The 18,185-nt window shown below is 35.1% G+C and overlaps 4 protein-coding genes and 1 long non-coding RNA gene across 6 annotated transcripts; 2 read left to right on the top strand and 3 right to left on the bottom strand.

The window, feature by feature from the left end:
• The first annotated feature begins 4,274 nt into the window (after positions 1-4,274).
• Positions 4,275-6,764, top strand: LOC103829778 (TATA-box-binding protein 2). The gene is made up of 10 exons (XM_009105475.3): positions 4,275-4,532; positions 4,870-4,949; positions 5,059-5,146; positions 5,374-5,445; positions 5,550-5,600; positions 5,710-5,754; positions 5,876-5,968; positions 6,065-6,166; positions 6,258-6,334; positions 6,430-6,764. Exons 2-9 carry the CDS (start codon positions 4,873-4,875, stop codon positions 6,330-6,332), a joined length of 603 nt encoding a protein of 200 aa, XP_009103723.2. The 5' UTR covers positions 4,275-4,532; positions 4,870-4,872; the 3' UTR covers positions 6,333-6,334; positions 6,430-6,764.
• LOC117133939 lies at positions 6,627-6,960 on the bottom strand. Its single transcript, XR_004458011.1, has 2 exons — positions 6,775-6,960; positions 6,627-6,711 (listed from the first exon to the last, which is right to left on the bottom strand). It is a non-coding gene; the product is annotated as an uncharacterized LOC117133939 (long non-coding RNA).
• A 323-nt stretch (positions 6,961-7,283) lies between these two features.
• On the top strand, positions 7,284-10,921 carry LOC103829780 (ruBisCO large subunit-binding protein subunit beta, chloroplastic). 2 transcript variants are annotated; one of them, XM_009105477.3, is made up of 15 exons: positions 7,284-7,524; positions 7,884-8,106; positions 8,178-8,303; positions 8,387-8,524; positions 8,602-8,697; positions 8,780-9,022; positions 9,096-9,330; positions 9,417-9,586; positions 9,672-9,749; positions 9,840-9,911; positions 9,992-10,096; positions 10,165-10,257; positions 10,332-10,424; positions 10,509-10,632; positions 10,728-10,896. In XM_009105477.3, exons 2-15 carry the CDS (start codon positions 7,891-7,893, stop codon positions 10,739-10,741), a joined length of 1,803 nt encoding a protein of 600 aa, XP_009103725.1. In that variant the 5' UTR covers positions 7,284-7,524; positions 7,884-7,890; the 3' UTR covers positions 10,742-10,896. The 2 variants fall into 2 exon arrangements, with proteins under 2 accessions (XP_009103725.1, XP_033146999.1); XM_033291108.1 differs by having other exon boundaries at positions 7,372-7,484; positions 10,728-10,921.
• A 78-nt stretch (positions 10,922-10,999) lies between these two features.
• On the bottom strand, positions 11,000-12,866 carry LOC103829781 (protein MET1, chloroplastic). The gene is made up of 7 exons (XM_009105478.3): positions 12,386-12,866; positions 12,131-12,237; positions 11,945-12,039; positions 11,778-11,854; positions 11,582-11,702; positions 11,449-11,508; positions 11,000-11,366 (listed from the first exon to the last, which is right to left on the bottom strand). The coding sequence occupies exons 1-7, from the start codon at positions 12,763-12,765 to the stop codon at positions 11,226-11,228; spliced, it is 981 nt and encodes a 326-aa protein (XP_009103726.2). The 5' UTR covers positions 12,766-12,866; the 3' UTR covers positions 11,000-11,225.
• A 965-nt stretch (positions 12,867-13,831) lies between these two features.
• Positions 13,832-15,612, bottom strand: LOC103829782 (KIN17-like protein). Its single transcript, XM_033291139.1, has one exon. The coding sequence runs from the start codon at positions 15,158-15,160 to the stop codon at positions 13,982-13,984; it is 1,179 nt and encodes a 392-aa protein (XP_033147030.1). The 5' UTR covers positions 15,161-15,612; the 3' UTR covers positions 13,832-13,981.
• Between the last annotated feature and the right edge of the window lie 2,573 nt (positions 15,613-18,185).

Here is an 18,185-nt window from a genome sequence, read left to right on the forward strand (position 1 = left end):
GTATCTTTTAATAATATAAAATTAAACAAAAAGAGCTAAGATACAAAAATTATTATCAAATATTTATTATTCATAATCATTAATTGTGATATATATGTTAATCATATTAGGCAATTCCGTAGCTTTTATTTAAAGAAGTACGAGAATATTATTTTGTACACTATTTATCAATTTAATAGTTAGTTTAATAAAAAAAATATAATATAAGTTAAGATGACCAACCTATTTCTCTAAGAATTTTGAATTTCATTCTCATGGTGACATGTAGCTACAAAATAATATTATAATGTTTCTCAATTAATATATAAGGGATGTGTGTTTTATTAGTTCAAAAACCAGCATAATAAATTATTATTATAAAACTATGAACTCACTGATTTAATGTATGTGGGTGCATTGTTCATTCACATGGTAGAAAAAAAGAGAGGGTAATCCAGTAGGGAATAAACTTGATAGGACTTTGATAAATGGGACTTGGATGCATTAGTACCCTTATTCTTATGCTAGCTGCAATAATGGGGGAAGTTTCTGATCATGCTAGATGTATGGTGTTATTATCGGATATAAGAGAAGAAGTTAGAAGGCCGTTTAAGTTTTTCACCTTTTTGGCAGATCGCGAGCAGTTTCTACCTACTATACAGATACTACAGAACCCTTATTCGACTCTAGAACTACTCTCAGTCAGTTTCATCACAAGTTGAAGTTCCTTAAGGAGTTGGGAGCGCTGAATAATTATTAAGAATCACTTTGGAAACATTACGGAGAGAACAAAACAGGCGTATGAGGCATTGTGCTTCTAGTAAAATCAGGTCCTACTAGATCCAACTCCCTCAAACTTTGCTGTGGCTGATGAACTTTCAAACGTAAGGCACAAATTGGCTAGTATTGAAGAACATTTCTTTCTGCAAAAGTTTTGTATCAGATGGCTTCAAGCAAGAGATCATAGTACTGCTTTTTTCACATAACAGTCAAGGCTAGAAACTCAAGGAATTCAATCAAAATTTTGATTAATGGGGATGGTGTGTCTCTTTCTTTGGCGCAAAATATATTAAAAAAAAGAAGTTGTACAGCATTTTTCAGAGCTTTTTCCAACAATATCAAGATGTTAGTGAGGATATTTCAGTTCTCTCTCTCCAGAATTTGTTGACCTTCAGATGGTCCGCTGTAATGGATGCAAGTTTAGTGGCATATGTCACTCCTCATGTGATATTTTCTGCATTGCACTCCCTCCCTAATGATAAAGTTTCGGGTTATGATGGCTATACAACGGAATTCTTCATTGATGCATGGTCTGTTGTTGGAAGTGAGTTTATCACTGCGGTCCAATACTTTTTCCTTCCCTACAGGGATCAATGCTACCATCCTGTCTTTAATACCAAAGGTTGAGAATGCTCTGAAATAGCATGCTGTAATCTATTACATAAGGTTATCTCTAAAGTCTTGGCTGGCCGCCTCAAGGTTCTAATACCATAAGCAATTGAACCTAATCATAGTGCTTTTGTCTAACAAAGATTATTTTTGGAGAATGTCGTGCTTGCTTTTGAGTTGGTCATTGGTTACCACAAGACATCTACATCTCCTCATTGTGCTATTAAGTTTGACATTTCTGAAGCCTTTGACATAATTAGGTGGCCTTTTATCACATTCGACTTGAAAGCCATGAATCTTCCCGATCAATTTATTCATTGGATCAGTGTTTGTATATATTTTAACGGCAACTTTTCGGTGGCGGTTAATGGGAGCTTTGAGGAATTCTTTACATCAGATAAGGTTGCTCTCTCTCTTTCCCTATGTATATGGGATCATGAACAATGTTCTTTCCAAGCTTTTAAATGAGGCAGAAGCCAATGGAGAATTTGAGTACCATCCGCAGTGTTGAGTAGTGAATCTGACGTACTTGAGTTTTGCCGATAATATTTTAGTCTTCACGGATGGGTCATGGGTCCGTGGATTCACTGGATGAGTCAATTTGCTAGAATTTCTAGGTATATGATCTTCAAACACGTTACTTGAGGCAACAGAAGACTTTATAGGTATATGATCTTGACCACGGTTCAACCTTTAAGCTGTTTTTTTGTTGTGTCTGTACACAAAGCTTCTCAGATTTGGTTGAACACTAGCTAGTCGTTGAAAAACAGAAGTTTTTATCATTTGTTTTGAACAGTTCTTGGGAGAATTTTGTAAAAGTCAGCTTGTGGTGTTTGTTGCGCTTTGACTTTAATTAACAGTGTAGTACATTGTTTAGTCAACGATCGCGTTTACGCGTGAAGATTAGATTAGTAGTTGGAAATTCATAAATAACAAAAGGTGCGGCTTTAACGAACTTGATATACCAAATGTTTCATCATCTCCTCCTTCTCTGTATAAGTATAGAACTTATAACGCTACCTCTCTCAGAGTAATCTTAACCAAAAGAATAAGCAAGCAAAGGGATGAATCGTCAGGTTTTATCAATAGTGGCTTTGATTCTTCTCTTACTCTCAGCGTTCAACAGCACAACGATGGCCCGAACCTTGCCGAGTAAGTGTCTGCTTTGATTCCTCTCTTAAACAGATATCATATTCAATTATGTATCTCATTTTGTTTTTGTTATGTTTTTGGGTTTGTTTTACAATTATCAAGAGGAACGAATATCTGCAAGTATAAAAGTGGGGGTCTCAGAGCATCTCCAAAAAGTAATTCTATTTTGAAGTTTCCAAAACTTTATATTTGAAGTTTCAATGTGTTCTTCTCCAAAAGTAAAACTTCAAATCTAACTTCAAAATTATTTATATTTTACACTATGATCCTTATATTTGTCATAGTTGATGTAAATTTATAAAACTTCTATAAATAACAAATACATATATATAAATATTACAGAAATATTAATTAAAAAAAATCTTACACTAAAATATAAAATTATAAATAAAAGTACATAATTAAATATTAAACTGCAAGCAAATATTACATTATTGCATAAAATTATTTCCATAATGCTCCCATATATGATCAACTAGTGCATTTCGAAGTAAGAAATGATTCTCTTTATTTTTTATTTGTAGATTACGAGCCAAAAATTGTTGAAACCGGATATCCTCATAATATGTCTGCTGATAGTTTGATATCATCAAACGAAAAAATCCTTGATCTTTTAAACGAAAGTACAACAAGCAGGGAAAAAGGTCATGAGATGATTGAATTACGACTGCAAAATGAAGCAAAAAAGTTAGCTTTTAAAGAAATAAAAGAGGAAAATAAAATATTGCTAAAAAACTTAGCTTCTATCGATGATGTTAATATTCGTGAATACATTCGATCTGAACAAGAAAGAATCATATGAAAAATGCGTCAAGAGCAACAACAACAATCATTTTCGGTTACACAAAATTTGTTGAACAATATTTTGGAGATTTTGGAGGTTCCGGAGCAAATTTACCAGACTATTAGTGTTGTTATAATATTTAAATTTGAGTAATAATTATATCTTCATGTGTCTTTTTAATAAGTTTTTATTATGGTTTTTTGTAATATTCTTGTTGTTTAATTCTAGTTTTAAAATATTATAAATCTTGTTTTAATTTTTTTTATTTAATTTCATGTGTAAAACTTAAGTTTATATAACAAATTTGAAATATTTATGAGATATAAAAGTTTTAAGGATTAAAATAATAAACAAAAAAAATATTTAAGAATTTATAAATATGATGTATAATTGTAAGGACCAAAATGCAAATAAAAAGATGAAACTTCAAATTTGAAGTTTTGAAAAGTGAAACTCTATATTTGGAGTTTCACTCTTCAAAACTTCAAATTTGAAGTTTTGAAGTTCCTTTTTAGAGAGCAAAAAATTCTATATTTGGAGTTATAGAGTTTCTTTTGGAGATGCTCTCAGGGAGTGTATCGGGCCAAGCTCGTAAAAAGGGACCTGGAGCTCCTGGAAAACAAAATCGTTGATCTCCTTAAACTTTTTTTTCTTAAACCTATATATATTCATCGTTAATCATAGTTACTATGTTTTATGGTGTGTAAATCATGTTTATTACATAACCACACTCTAGTTTGATCAAGTGTCCGAAGCGGATTTGATTATTTTAACCAAAATGTACATATATTGCAATAAAATTAAAGAATACACGCACGAGCACAAACACGTGGCGGACAAAGAGTGGTCGTTGACATATATCTCCAGCAAAGACAGTAATGTTAGGTATATCCACGTGATTTCCCAGAACTACCCTCGTTCTACATAATGAGGGAGGGGTAGTTTAGGAAAAGAAGTCCATAAGCTCCTCATCAGATCCAAAACACGACCCTCACAGAACAAATCTCATCCCCAAGAGGCCTCTAGAGAGAGAGAGAGAGGGAGCGATATCTAGAAAACGAGTCTCTTCCTTTATAAATCCCATTTTACAAATTTCTTTTCCCTCTCCAAATCTCCTCTTCTTCTGTATATATATAAAGCCTACCCCTTTTTTCAAATCTTTCTCTTCCAATCATTTGGGGCTGACGAAACCCTAGATTTGAGATTCCGAACTGCAAACTAGCGAAAGGTCTGATTCTGTTTCTTATGGGTTCAATTACTCGGATCTGGTTTCAGTTTCGTCCTACCTTTTAAGCTGTCGTTTCGAATTGGATCTCATAGTTCTTTCGATTAGTTTCATACCTCTGTTAACAAAAACGGTCCGTGTCTGATTGTGAAACAATTGTATAAGCTCTATGCTCGTAAAATTCAGTAATCAAAACCCTTTTTTTATTACAACCTTATTTGGTCAATGAATTCGATTTAAATCATCTGTTGTCTCGTGTATGTTTGTCGGCTTAGATCCACATGAGTTTCAGTTATACTGTCTGTGTCGAGATCTCTAGCTGATTGTTTGTTTGTGTTAGAGAATGGCTGAACAAGGAATGGAAGGGAGCCAGCCAGTTGACCTTAGCAAGCATCCTTCAGGGATCGTTCCAACTCTTCAGTGAGCTCTCTCTCTCTCTCTCTTGTCCTTTTTAGATTCTTGAGTTTGTGCTTTGTGAAATGACTAAGATTTTTTTTTTTTAAACTTTTTTTGTCATTGTGTGTTTCAGAAACATTGTATCGACAGTGAACTTGGACTGCAAGCTTGATCTTAAAGCCATTGCTTTGCAGGCTCGTAATGCTGAATATAACCCCAAGGTTTTCATTCCTTTTTCTTTGTTGATTTGGACCTTAATTAAATAAGTGATTCTGAGAGCCATTTGTCTTTCTTCACCTCTGTATTTAACATATGAAATGATTTTTTTACACACGTCACATTTGCTTGTTTTTTTTTTCTGAACCTGATTGGCCAAATGAAGTTTAAAGTTAATTTTGTTTATATTTTTCGGGATTCAATTTAATGTTCCGTGTGTTTCATGTTCCAGCGTTTTGCTGCGGTAATCATGAGGATAAGAGAGCCAAAGACCACAGCTTTGATCTTTGCTTCTGGGAAAATGGTAATGCTATATCGTCTTTACAGCATATTTGTTCACCTTTTTCTTGTATTGATCGATCTACCCTGTTCTCGTCTTAACGCGGCTTCTATGTTGTCTTATTTCAGGTGTGTACTGGAGCTAAGAGTGAACATCTTTCGAAGCTGGCTGCAAGAAAGGTAATTTTTCTGTCTTCTAGGAACATTGTGGTGGTCATAAACATGATAGAATTTCAGTAGGTGTTTTGTTTTCTGTTATGTTAAAAAGAAGTCTTATTTGTTTGTTCAGTACGCTCGGATTGTCCAAAAGCTTGGCTTTCCTGCAAAGTTCAAGGTATTCAATGATCTATCTCTGGTTTTGATCCAACACACACTGATTAATACAGCGCCATTCTAAGCAGAAATTTGTACGAAACAAGTCTAGTAATTAAAAAAGCTGATTACACACTTTGCAGGATTTCAAGATTCAGAACATTGTAGGGTCTTGTGATGTCAAATTCCCCATTAGGCTTGAAGGTCTTGCATACTCTCACAGTGCTTTCTCAAGTGTAAGTGATAACTGATAACCACAAGAATCGTATTATCATTGTATTTGTTGGAGATAATAATGTCTGATCTGATGATTCGCATCTCTCTCTCTCCAGTACGAGCCTGAACTATTCCCAGGACTGATATATAGGATGAAACAACCAAAGATAGTACTCCTTATTTTTGTGTCTGGAAAGATTGTTATAACTGGAGCCAAGGTAAAATAAATAATCTTACATTCTCTCAGAAAGAGTTAAACACATTTTGTTATGAAAATACTTGGGCTCATCTGATGATAATCACTATCAGATGAGAGAAGAGACTTACACCGCCTTTGAGAATATTTACCCAGTTCTTACAGAATTCAGGAAAATCCAGCAATAATTGTAAGCCCTCCAACTTTCTATATCTCTCTTTGTATTTTTTTTTTATACATCTTAAACTAATCAATGGTTTGATTATGATCCTTTGATACAAGCAGAGCCCTATTTATGAAAAGAAACAAAAAAGCATGTTTACATTTGGATTGTCAAGAACTAGGGATCTCAGGGTGGTGGAAAAGCGCTTGGTGAGGTTATCATCTTTCAACAAGGACTTGGTTTGATCCAGATTGAAAACCAAAAACTGTAAATACCGAAAGGAGATGCCAATGTAATCTCTCTTCTTGTTTTCTTTTTGTTCTATGTTTCTTCCACGTATCTTGTTTCCTGTAATGTTTGTTTCACTGAGTAATACCATAGTAACTTAGAACCTCTGTGCTAACCTGTTTCATGTAATGTTTGTTTCAGTGAGTAATACCATAGTAACTTAGAACCTCTGTGCTAACCATCTTGTAATAAGACACCTAGACTCTGTAATAAACTCCTTTTAAGCCGATTTGCAGTTTTAGTGTCTTAAATGTTTCGAGTATCATAGATCATTTTTAACGATTATTTGTTAGCTTTTAGTGGCCACATATGGTATTAGGCAATTAATGGCTTATTAGTTTATCAAGAAACACTTAGTACCGTGTAAATAGACAAACTATATAGTTCTTTAAGTTTTGTGAAGAAACAGATAGAACGGCTAGTACTTGAAAGTCGACTTGATTGCGTCCAAAATCTGCATCAAACGTGAAAAGAAAACACATGATTTGCTAAGAAAATGGGTTTTTGGACCAAGATGATGATGAGTGACATGACTTGCCTTGTTCTTGGTGGGCATGTAGACCACAAACTCTGCTTACTGGAGCTTCTAGCTGCATACCAAACGGTAGTTAAAAAAACACTTGAGAGAGTGAATATCTTGCAAGAGAGAGATTTGTTGTTGTATCCGAAAAGGGGCCAAGGATTAAGGCCCAAGTTGAAGCAAAGGCCAGGGAAATAGATCCAGGATACGATTACCAATCTGGAGCGTTGAAACCAACGGCCATGATTAACTCAAAAGCTTGAAGAGCTAAGGGAACGTTAAAAGGGCATCTTCCAAGCGAGCGAGAATAAAGAGATAAACCTACTACTACTTCCCTTCCAATTTTCTTATCCGGAAAAAACCCTTCCGGTGAAGAACCTCCTCCCCTGCTTCGCTTCTTCACTCCTCTGTTAGTTCCTTTTCTTCCTTACCATTTATAATCATTTTCAGTGGCTCAGTTTATGTTTGGTGTTGTTATGTTGGATGAGAATTTGCTGTAACCTTTTTATAACTCTTTTCCTTAAAGTAGTAATTCATTTCCCTAACGTTTCATTGATATAAAAATGATTGTTTCCTTAGTGTTTTTAGTGAGCTTTGCTTTGAAATGTGTGTTGCCTTTCTTCTTCTTTTCAGACATTGTTGCGAGTTTTCATCCAGTTTACCTTTATTTTGACTATGTTTATCCAAATATTGACGAAAAGAAGAGATTTTTTGTTTTCTTTCATATCTTTGAAATGTTATCTTACTGTCGAATTGTGTGTGTTTTAGTGACAAAATGGCGTCAACTTTCACAGCAACGTCTTCCATTGGTTCAATGGTTGCTCCAAATGGTCACAAATCTGATAAGAAACTTATGAACAAGTTGTCTTCAAGCTCATTCGGAAGGAGGCAGAACGTGTGCCCCAGGCTCAGAAGATCCAGTCCTGCAATTGTATGCGCAGCCAAGGAGTTGCATTTCAACAAAGACGGGACTACCATTAGGAGACTTCAAGTGAGGTTTCTGTTTTTTTTTTATTCTTTTAGTATTCCCAAAGTTTACTAAAGGTTTTGCATTTCTACTAGGCTGGTGTCAACAAGCTTGCAGACCTAGTTGGTGTTACACTTGGACCTAAAGGGCGAAATGTTGTTCTTGAGAGCAAGTATGGATCTCCAAGAATTGTTAATGATGGTGTCACTGTTGCTAGGGAGGTATGGAATCCTTACCCGCTCTGATTATAATGTTTATATTTTTAATTGAATAGACTCTTGTAACTCCAAACTTTCAACTGTAGGTTGAACTGGAAGACCCTGTTGAGAACATTGGTGCAAAGCTTGTCAGGCAAGCAGCTGCCAAGACCAATGACTTGGCCGGTGATGGTACCACCACATCTGTGGTTCTTGCACAAGGTTTTATTGCTGAGGGTGTCAAGGTATGCATACCGTTCTTCTTTCAGCTTTCTCTGATGAAAAAAATTGTGATATTTATCTGGGAATTTGTATTATTCAGGTGGTTGCTGCTGGTGCAAACCCTGTATTGATCACTAGAGGCATTGAGAAGACAGCCAAGGCTTTGGTTGCCGAGCTCAAGAAAATGTCTAAGGAGGTTATAATACATATCTTTCTTTCATTTACTATAATACGAATCAAAAGTATGATCACTTAAAAGTAAGACATGTCTGATGTAGGTTGAAGACAGTGAACTTGCAGATGTGGCAGCTGTTAGTGCGGGTAACAACGAAGAGATTGGAAGTATGATTGCCGAAGCAATGAGCAGAGTTGGCAGGAAAGGTGTGGTGACACTTGAAGAGGGAAAAAGTGCAGAGAACGCACTCTACGTTGTGGAAGGAATGCAATTTGACCGTGGTTACATCTCACCTTACTTTGTGACAGACAGTGAAAAAATGTCAGTTGAGTTCGACAACTGCAAGGTAACTGTGTTTCCTAACTCTGACCTCAATCCATCAGATGAATGTTCTGATGCATTGTTTGTTTTGACTGCAGTTACTTCTTGTTGACAAGAAAATCACCAATGCAAGGGATCTCGTTGGTGTTCTGGAGGATGCCATTAGAGGCGGATACCCAATTCTAATTATTGCAGAAGACATTGAGCAGGAGGCATTAGCGACCCTTGTAGTTAACAAGCTTAGAGGTACACTGAAGATTGCAGCTCTCAGAGCTCCAGGATTTGGAGAGCGCAAGAGTCAATACCTTGACGATATTGCCATTCTCACTGGAGGTAACTTGCTCAGCCCTTGTGTTTAGGCATAATCGTTGTGGTCTTAATCATGTCCTGTTTTTTTTCTTTCCAATCTGTGCTTGCAGCAACTGTGATTCGTGAGGAAGTTGGTCTTTCACTAGACAAAGCTGGAAAAGAGGTTCTTGGACATGCCGCAAAGGTCGTCCTCACAAAGGAGACGTCGACCATTGTGGGTGATGGGAGCACACAGGAGGCAGTGCAAAAGCGTGTTACACAGATTAAGAATCTTATTGAGGTATTCACTCGAAGTTAACTTGTAGTAGAAATCTCTATTACTTTTGGTCGGTACTTAATAGTAAAGTGGTGTTTGGTTTGTGCAGCAAGCAGAGCAAGATTATGAGAAGGAAAAACTGAATGAGAGAATTGCAAAGCTCTCTGGTGGAGTTGCTGTGATTCAGGTTACTTACAAACACAATTGGTATTCTTAAATATAACAAAAGAATATGCTCGAAAGATTTTTAATTAAAGATACTTTGTATTGGTTAAAGGTGGGAGCACAAACTGAGACAGAACTCAAAGAGAAGAAACTGAGAGTTGAAGATGCTCTTAATGCTACAAAGGTGATTGATCTTCTTTTTATTCTGAGGTTTTGAAAGTGTACTCGTGAACAATACTGATCAGCATGTCTATTGTTCTTCAGGCTGCTGTTGAGGAAGGTATTGTCGTTGGTGGTGGTTGTACTCTGCTTCGCCTTGCTTCCAAGGTTGATGCCATTAAAGCCACCCTTGAAAATGATGAAGAAAAGGTAAGTTGATCAAGCATTCAGTTTCTAATCCCTAAACACTTCAGGTCTTCTAACTTCTCTTACTTCAGGTTGGAGCGGATATCGTGAAAAGAGCACTGAGTTACCCTCTGAAACTGATTGCCAAGAATGCTGGAGTCAACGGAAGCGTAGTTAGCGAGAAGGTAGTTTAACCGATAACCTCGTGCTCTTGGTTTAAGGCAGATGCTTGAAGAGCTGTCTTTTTATTCATTGTCAGGTGCTTTCTAACGAGAACGTGAAATACGGTTACAATGCTGCAACCGGCAAGTACGAGGATTTAATGGCTGCAGGAATCATTGATCCAACAAAGGTCAGTAGTTGGCATATGCATAAACTGTCTTCACTAGCTAATTTGATCATCAGAGAACCTGAGTATGCTTTGGTCTGGATTTAGGTTGTGAGATGTTGCTTGGAACACGCAGCTTCGGTTGCAAAGACATTCTTGATGTCAGACTGTGTTGTTGTTGAGATCAAGGAACCTGAGCCAGTTCCCGCAGGCAACCCAATGGACAACTCAGGTTTGTTCAGACGCTCAGATACTTTGAATCTCCGGTGAAGATCCACCAAAAAATTCATGTCTCATCACTGATTCTGTTTACTACTATTGTTTCAGGATATGGATACTGAGTGGATCAAGTAACTCTGCCGCATATTGATTCCTTTTAGCTTGCAATAGATGAGCGCTAAGTGTAATGGTTTTGAACCAAGAGAATGTGATTTGTTTACTGAAATTTTGAATCTATCTTATTAATAAAATCATGATTCCTTAAATGTTTGGAAATAATGTATGTATCTTGAGTTCATGTTGTCTACAACTAATGCATGCACATAAGCGTATCTGAATTTAGCATGACATACTAATACAAACCATTACGCTACATGTCTGGTCGTAAAAAGAGGCTGAGTTTTACTTTCATTTCATATGAGAAAAAATACAACTGAGACTGCAATGGTAAAGAGAGAGATTCACAGGTAAAAGAACACCTTTAAGATTGAATACAATTCCTCAAGAGTATATATATATATATATAAGCCAAGAAGAGAGGAGAAGCGAAGCTATGAACAGAATCACATCAAAAAGACATAAACTTGCAAGTCTTTAGGTGGTGAACTATTTCTTGTTAAAGCCAAACAAGGATTTGATGGCGTTAATGGCACTTTCGTTGATGAAAGATTCATCAAACTGCTTCATGAGTGGATCAAAAGCTTCCGACTTCCTGATGTTTTCCAGATCTGGATCACTTCGGATTCTCTGCAAACAAAACAAATCCCTCAACAGCTTCAACAGACAACAACATGTCTTTTAGGGAAACATGACAAGTCATCGAGATTACCTTGAAATCTTCATATCCTGACTTCAATGCTTCTTCCAGAGCAGAGAGACCAGCTTGAACCTATCAAAGGAAGTCTTATGAACTCTAAAAACTCAAAATGCTGCAATATCTGAAAGATTATAGTATTTTTTACCTGATTAAGTTTAGAGTAGCAACAAGCAACATTGTAACTTGCAATTGATGCCTCATCTGGTGTTGGTTTAGAGCCTAACACAGACTCAAACCTCTCCAGTGCTTCTTCATATTTACCATTCCTACATCAATTAGAGATTACAAGTCAACATTCACTTTCAGAGTGCTAACTCACAAGAGAACTTGAGGATTTTAACTTGGAAAACTGAAGCCCTTCACGAAGATCCTTCTCCCGTTGAGCTTTCAGTTCTTTCTTCCTCAAATAGTTTTGCATCTACCCCCATACATTTCACAATACATTATTTTGGTGTAACAACAACATAAACAACAATACTTTTAAAGAAGCTTTCAATAAGAATCTAACCTGAATCTCTCTCAACCTACTGCTAATGAATCCGGCATTTCTCTCAGCTCTTATTATCTCTTTCTCTGTTAACTCACCAGAATCATCCACCTTACCTACAAGAAACAATACAAGTTTCTTAGAGAACCACAAAAGGGAGAGAGAGTAGTTTTTTGGGAATGTTAACAAACAAACAAACAAACAAACCATAACGCTTCTCCATCTGCATAAGCAAAGGACCAATTCGCTGACGGATGGTGTACATAGTCCTACCGTACTCAGCTGCAGGCCAAATCTCTGTTCCAAACACTGCACTGCACACTCAAAATATTCAACGTTCTTTAGTTACACAATGCAAAGATAGATACAGGGCCAAGTTCGAAGGTCCTATAATTGAGATTCCAGTCACAATCTCTATAAAGGTAATCAAAATTCAAAGGATGAGAAAAGAAGAGAGCAAACCTTGTGGCAATAACTCTGTCTCCGACTGTGAATTTTCCAGTTTTATCGGCAAATCCACCAGGCAAGATAGCATCAATGTAAGTACCACCATCTCTTCCTTTCCTGAATTTCAAACCATAAGGCTGCTCCACTTCTATCTCATATGTTTCGTACTTCTCTTCTTCTTCTTCTCCTCCTCCTGCTTCAGGTTTGGCTGTGGGCTCTGTCTCCGATGCCTTCAGAGCGAAGTTCCGGCGTTTTGCCACATGGGTATTGCACGAATTGCTCGAAAGGAAGAGACTTTTGGCGGAAATGAAGATGGGTTGAGTGATCAAGGCAGGGTTTTGCTGGGTTCTTGGTAGTGAATAGAGAGATGGATAACTGGTCGGAGCTAAAGACATGGTTGATTCTTATCCTCTTTAGGTTCGAGCTCAGACACAAGGTAAAGAGACAGAGATTTACTTGGATTTTGCCATATGGAGGAGACCTTGTGTGGTTTGGATTACAAGTTTGCATGATTTAGTGGCTATGGTGTGTTTTGCCACGTGTCATCTTGTAATGGTACCAATGAGGTTGATCTTTTTTTTTTCCTACCATACAAAAAAATTCGCATCTGCCCCTCACTTTGATTCTTTTATTACAATACCAATCGTGCTTTCACTCTTAAGTACTGACCAATTCTGCAAGAAGAGAAACACAACACTACAGCAAAAAGTGGTATGTTCAGCGAAAGTGTCACTGGCTCTCTAAAGAAAATATCTCATGATGATCCTTAAGTTGAGGCTGCAAACAATTACTCAGGAAAGATACTGAGATAATCACATAGCAAGAATGTATTCACCTCTTCCTCTTGGATTTGTATAACAAATTTCCCCGCCTGAGTTTTTCACTTTTCAAGCAGTTTCTCGGTTTGGACAAAAACAAATTCTAATTTCCCCGAAGAACATACTTGTGGACTCCGTAGATCAATTCACATTATTTTCTGAAATTCACTAAGCTTCTTGTGGACTGGATGAAACCAAAACAGGAGCTTCGAATACTCTGCATTACGACCTATCAACCTTGCTTGTTACATGAAGCAAACTTTGATAACATTTGCTTCAACCTTGACACAACATAAATAGGAAACTTATATATGGAAGGCGCCAACACAACATCCCTGACAACTATATACACACAGTGTCTTAATATTATAAATGTAAAAAGAGCTGCGTCAAACACAAGATGCTGACAGATTAAAGTTTCATGTACACATTTGATCTACATGGTGATGTTAAATTCATACGAAACTAAATCGCATAAGTAGAGATACTGGTTGCTACTAAATAAACCAATTAAAACAAAAGATAATCCAGTCAAGAACATACGGTCTGAAATAGAGTCATCTGCAGTACCTTGGTCATGAGATGATCTGTCCGAAATCAAAATGCTTCAACCTCTGAGATGCAACCCTGTTCGCTACAAAGATTTGACCAGACAAAAGAGAATGAAAATAAACAAAAGAGATTTTGAACACTTTGTGTTTATTACAACATTGAGTGTCTGAAACTCACTTGCAGAAAAAAAAGGTTCACGTAGAAGTACAACGCACAGTAAAAACATGATATGTCTAAAGATCTAAGCAATTTTGCATACGTCCTCATACTCAATGGCTTTTATGACTCTTCCTTCATAGACGCCTTTCTCAATCTGAACTTTAGCGCAAAACTTGTCTGTATCCACACCCAACAACTTGGCGTTTGAACCACGATAAGCCCCATTCACAATCTTCACCAACCCTCCAATCTGTGGAAGCACCGTCTCAAGCTCCTCCTGATCAACTCGTAGCACGTGCTTAGAATCAATCATTTCAACCTCCCCAACGTAATTGTCAATCACTTTCCTCACAACACCCTTTTGCTTATAATAACCTTTCTCAGCCAGAGCTTTACTCATCACCTTCACAGTGATCCCTTGACACAACCAGTAAGCTTTACGATTCATCCTCTCCTTCATCTTCTCTTCCTCCCTCATCAACTCAGCCAAAGCCGATCCCCTCTCCGAGTCTCCTCCGCTTCTTTTCCTCTTCTCCCCTCTCTCGTCCTCTTCATCCTCAAACATATGTTTCGAGCTCTCCCCCCTCGCTTGACCACTAGTAGTAACAGCCTGTTTAATAATCCCTCCACCAAGAGAGAACCCAACCTTAACTCCACTCTTCAAACTCAAGTCTTCGTCTTTCTTCTTCTCACCATCATCACCAGCATTGAACATATCCGAAGCTCTTTCGATCTGTCTCTGAATCTCCCTCTCCTGCTTCTCCTCCTCAGCCAAATCACTCTTAACCCTCTTATTCTTCAACCTCTCCTTAAACAAAGTCTCAGAATCTCTATCGATGTAAGTAATGAACCAACCTTTAGGAGTCTCGTCGACCTTGCACTTGCCAGTCTTCCCCAAGTACTTAACAAACTCCGTCAAAGTCGCCCACTCCGTGGAGTTCATGTGAACATGGTGCCGGTCGTTGATGTACTCGTTGTAAACCACGGTGGCGGCGATACGAGAGAAGCGGTGGCTACGGCGCATGAGATCGAGGAAGGTAGTCTCGAACTCCTCGGAGTAGCCTTCGAGGACGCGAGTGGGGTTCTGGCCGAAGACCTGCATCTGACGCTGGTGAGACTCGCTCATGCAGTGGCACTTGAAGCCGTTCTCGTCACGGCACTGTTTCTGGCACATCTGGCAATACCATCGGAGCTTCTGAAGACCCTTCGCCTTCATCCGATTCGCCATCGCCTTCGGGGTTAGAAAATCGTTCTTCCCCATCGCTCAATCTCCTCCAGCTAATTAGGATTGAAATCTAGGGTTTACGCAAACGATCGATTCAGGTGGATAATATTGCAGAGAGCAGAGACCGATCTGAGTTTTTTTTTTTTTTTTTTTTTTCTCGATGGCGTAGAACCGAGTTTTATTGCTTCTCCAAATTGGACAAAATATATCTTACTTTTAAATTTAACCCTTGTTAAATAAATCTCGTCATTTTAATCCTTAATTTTTCAGTAAATCACAAATAAATCTCGTACTCCCGTTAACGAAATCATTCTATTCTGCGAAAATTCTGTTAGTTTATGTTTAACGGTCGATCTCTAGCATGACCGAAATAGTTTAATCAATACAAATATAAAATGATATGTTCAAATAAATTTAAAATAATATTTTCTTAAAATTGAATCGAAGATTAAAAGTTTTGTTCAACACATAAAGTAATTTAAAATACAATATATAACCATACTATATAATAAGTAAATGCTTAAACTCAAAACGAATTAAACATAAATATAAAAATAACAGTTATCTTAGTTATGCTTGTGAACTTCACAATGTGAAGTGTTTGTTTACCATTGGTGTAATGATTCTATTTACAAAAAAGTTATGTATTGACTAAAATAATAAATATAACTCATATAAAGTTGAACACATATGCAATATGATCTGTTATACATCATAAACATAGCATATCTACTCTATTTATTTAGATTCTACTTTTTATCTACTATAAACAAGTTTTACTAGGATTATTTGATTAATTATTTAATATGGCATAATCATTATTTTTAGTTTAACAAATATGTTGAAGAAATATATATTTAAACTAACTATAATATCTGTTGAGAAAAAATATATTCAAATCTTGTTAAAGTTTTAAATATTTTTATAAAATAATCCAATACTGAAATATATCACATGTGATTTTAACCATTTGACAAATTGCTTATTTTCCTTTTATCCACCTCATTTGCAATGAAACCAAACAAAAAACGAAACCAAACTGAATCAATAATGATTCCTATATTTTGTAAAAGAAAATTGAAACCAGATCGGAAGCAAATCAAGAACCAAACTTTGCAAAATACAATTTATATACCTAAAATAATATTTATCTTTCGTTTTATAATTATCAAATATTCTAAAATACAATTTATAAACTAAACTACCCAAAAATTTGGATTACCCTAGTACTTTTTATCCAAAATGTTCTAGATTATCTTAATTCTCCAATAGAACCGGATTCCAAAAATATTTACTCCAAAATATTTAAATTTATCCAGTATTTTACCAAAATGTTTAAAATATAATTTTTTATCTGAATTATTCAAAATTATCCGAAAATGGAAACCAAACTTGAACCTAATTGAACTCGAAACTTTATCGGATTCTTAACATTATTTTTGTTGGTTTCGTCGAGGATGGCTTATTCATTGTTTTTTTTTACAACGAACATCTATTCTATTACTGTGCTCATTCATTGCTTATCATTGTATTTATTTGAATTATATGATTCATTTTAAAAAAAAATTATTTTTAAGTTTGTTTAAAACATTTAGAAAAATGCTTAAGTAAGTGATTATAATTAAGATGAAAAAGATATAATTTTAAGTAAAATATTTTTAAAGAAATCGTTTTAATCTTCAATTTTTAAACTAATGTATTTTTATAATTATGTTGAATAAGTTATCTCGATTATGGCAAAGTCAACTGTTAGCTATAATTAATATAACCAAATGGTTTTAGGGGAGTAAAATAGTTTGGCTAAAGAAAATATGAGATTTATTTGTTCTCAAATGAAAGTTGAAGATTAAATTTGTGTTTTTATGAGTAAGAGATTTTTTGGTTTAAATTTAAAAGTTCAAATTATTTTGTCCATTTTCTAAAAAGTTTATGCCTATAATATCATTAAAGCTCAGTATTAATAAGGTCCAAAATAGTATTATAGGCCCACAAGCTACATTACAGATCACTTATACTATTAATTAAAAAGAAGCACCAATTTTTTTTAAATATCATAGTTAAATCGTTATATTTGTTTAACTTTTAATTATTTCTCTATAACTAACTTATTAACTATACAATCAAGCCTAGCATATATATATATATATATATATATATATATATATATATATATATATATATATACATATTTTTGTCATCAGCCTAACATAGTATTTAAACATTTTAACCGGGTTTTTTTATCTCTAGTGGTAAAGAGCTTACAGCTGTGAGTACTGCCACCTGGATTCGAATTCCGGCCACTGGAGAATTAACATTTCGACATCGCCAGGGATAGAAGACCGACACGTGACAACACGTGACTAGTCTGGATCAATTCAGTGGGACCATAATACTTCTGTCTAATTCAAAAAAAAAAGTATTTAAACATTTTCAAAATAAGATGTCTTAAAAGATACTTTTAAATATATATTTTTTTCAAAATTACATTTAATAATATATTTTAATATATTTTTATTTATTATATAGAAATATTACATTTTAAATAATAAAATTATAATAAATACGGTACATTTATATGTTATGTGATACAAACTATAGTTTCTTACAGAATATTTATTAAGTATGAGACAGATTAGATGATATATAATTAGTTTATATTATAATAAATTATATTTTGACTAATATTAAAAAAGTTATATTATAAATTTTAACCTTTAAAATATAGGTAATTATATATATATATATATATAAGAATTGTTTTATTTTCATAAAATATATATTTAAATAAATTTCAGTTTAACTATCTATATTTAAAAAAAAGTGTTTTATAAAAATATATGTATAAATCTCTATCTATATTTTAAAAATAATTGTTTTATAAAAATACATGTATAAATCTCTAATTTTTAGTAAATAATTTTCGAATAAAAATTAGTTCAGCACCTTAAAAACGAAGATAGTACTAAATGAATAGGCCCGTTATTACATATCTACCACCAATCATAAGTTGTGATACGGAAGAAAAGTCAACAATGTACAGACGAGATATTTTAAACATTCA

This window comes from Brassica rapa, chromosome A05 (genome assembly GCF_000309985.2).
Source record: "Brassica rapa cultivar Chiifu-401-42 chromosome A05, CAAS_Brap_v3.01, whole genome shotgun sequence".
NCBI classification, from domain to species: domain Eukaryota; kingdom Viridiplantae; phylum Streptophyta; class Magnoliopsida; order Brassicales; family Brassicaceae; genus Brassica; species Brassica rapa.